At 51.5% G+C, this 2,142-nt stretch overlaps 1 protein-coding gene across 1 annotated transcript in view; it reads right to left on the minus strand.

The window, feature by feature from the left end:
- Positions 1-34: 34 nt before the first annotated feature.
- Positions 35-2,142, minus strand: part of VDBG_06339 (predicted protein) — a gene marked incomplete at both ends in the record, with an annotated part of 3,054 nt that continues 946 nt past the window's right edge. Inside the window, one exon of the mRNA XM_003003850.1 lies at positions 35-1,957. Coding sequence (XP_003003896.1) covers positions 35-1,957 — 1,923 coding nt within the window. The remainder of the gene's footprint in view (positions 1,958-2,142) is intronic.

Genomic DNA, 2,142 nt, shown 5'->3' on the forward strand with positions numbered 1-2,142 from the left:
GCCTGCACATGCTCATTCGAGGGATTCAGATTGATCACTGAGATCTTTCAACCCTGCTCTGCCAAAACTCAAGGTCCCTGCTTAATCCCAGGCTCTCGAGGATGTATGTCAGTTTGACTAGGGGGTGTTCAACCTTCTCGACAAGACGAGAAACCCAGTCGTATATGTCTTCTGGTTGACCGTGTTGACCCTTTCGGACGAGCGCCACACATAGGCGCACCCAGTGGATGATGTAAACCTGGTCCATGCAGCCCTGCGCAGCGCGGAACTCAATAGTCCCTTCGAATACTGACTCACCTTTATTGGTCAAAGTGTCAGTTTCCCGTAGGTGTGACAGGGTGACCGCACCGCGAGTAGCTCCGTTGCAGGTAAGCATTGTCAGATCGCTTAGGCTTATCGTGCTCCAGATGAGCCCCATGGATTTCTGTACCAACGATGACGAAATACACCCAAGTGGCACGTGCTTCCTCAAGTCTTCCTCAAGGCGACCCTGTTCCTCGGGATTTTCTGTGAGCTCTAGAAGATGGCAAGATTCATTGCCAGTAGCTGCGTCAGAGCTGGTCGAAATCGGAAGGCAGTATCTGCAATGAGGCCCGCGGCGATGTGATGCAATGAACAATTGCGTAATGGGCTCGGCGAACCAGATGACGGTCACGATCCGTTTCAATTGAAGCAGATCAAATTGCTTATTGTGCGGTGAGACGTGAACATGCAAACCCGCCTGTTCAGGAATGATTGTGCGGAAACTGTTGCGCATGAGTGTTAGACCTTCGGCAAACTTCCCGAACCCATCAGAATTGGCGCGGCCTATGGGTGAAGCAACCTCCATAGCGGCAAAACCCTTGCTGTAGCCATCAACCGGGTCTGCCGTTTCGTCGAGGCTTAAATCGTGTTGTACTTGCCAAGATTGGAAGATAATGTTGAAGTGAGGATGGATGATGAAACCCGCGCCGAGTGCGAGTTTATGCAGGTGCACTTTATCTTGATTGTCGGAGATTGAGGCGAAGAAACCGTTGTCTGCAAGGAGCGTCGCAATTTTGATACGGAGAAATTGACTGCAGTCTTCTTGCGCGGTGATGTCCACGAACGAGGCCTGTGATCCGTCAGTTGTCAATTCATCGCCATCCCCAAGACGGTCAAAATTCCAATCCTTGGCATCAATGAACCAGCGCGGGTCCTGGGGGTGCGGGTCTAGGGCCTTCTCGCCGGCAGGGACCATGAATTCCATTTCCACGCCGAATGTATACTGCGGGCTTGTTTCTGCATCCTTTTCTACACCCTCAAGATCCACAGCGAATCGCGAAGCAAGTTCAGCCAACTCTGGGACTTGGGGGTTTCGACCGAGACCCTCAAAGTACCTGGCTGTCTCTTCAAGCTTCAGTTGGCGCAAGAGCTCTTCAACGGTGAGGCCGCTGCTGTCTTCGCTTCGACCGCTGGTCGCGGACCGGATGATTGGATCCCCCAGCTTCTGGAGTAGATCATTCATACGCATAGGGCTTGACGTCAGGCATGCGTCCACAATTCCAAGGCAGGTCGAAACCCAATGGTAGATGCGCGTCATGTTCAGTGTTCCACTGTGCTGTGTGAATCCAAGTGTTCGTTCATCTGGCTCGTTAGCTTGAAGAGTAGAGAATATGAACGCACCTATCAACTCCGTGGCGCCATCTCTGGCCGGCAAAATGCGCATCTTCTGGATCAAATCGTTCTTTGTAATGGTGTTGAGTAAATCCAACATTCTATACGCGTAAAATGGAGATTGCCAATCGTCTCGCGACATAGCAAGCTCGAACATGGGCGACCTCGTAGCTATGGCTTTTCCCTTGTTGAATAGGTAAGGGGCGGATGCCTTACTCAAAAGCAACTCGTCAGTACTGATTTGCTTGAAGGGGCTAAAGGCTACCGTAAAGGGGAGACCTAGCGCGTTGGGACTGTTGGATGCACAATGAGGCGGGTGTAACTGGTCGATCAGGGAGGTTGCTGACCATAAAAAACGGATGATGTTTTTAAGACCGTCGAGGTCAAACTCACCATTCTCAACCTTTCATCTCCACCTTCAGCGTCGTGTTCGCGTTGATGCCCACAGTGCGTTCATCGGCAATTGTTTCACAGACTTCAAAGACGGCCTCAGCCCAGCTACTCCTA

This window comes from Verticillium alfalfae, genomic scaffold, assembly GCF_000150825.1.
Source record: "Verticillium alfalfae VaMs.102 supercont1.7 genomic scaffold, whole genome shotgun sequence".
Taxonomy (NCBI): Eukaryota; Fungi; Ascomycota; class Sordariomycetes; order Glomerellales; family Plectosphaerellaceae; genus Verticillium; species Verticillium alfalfae.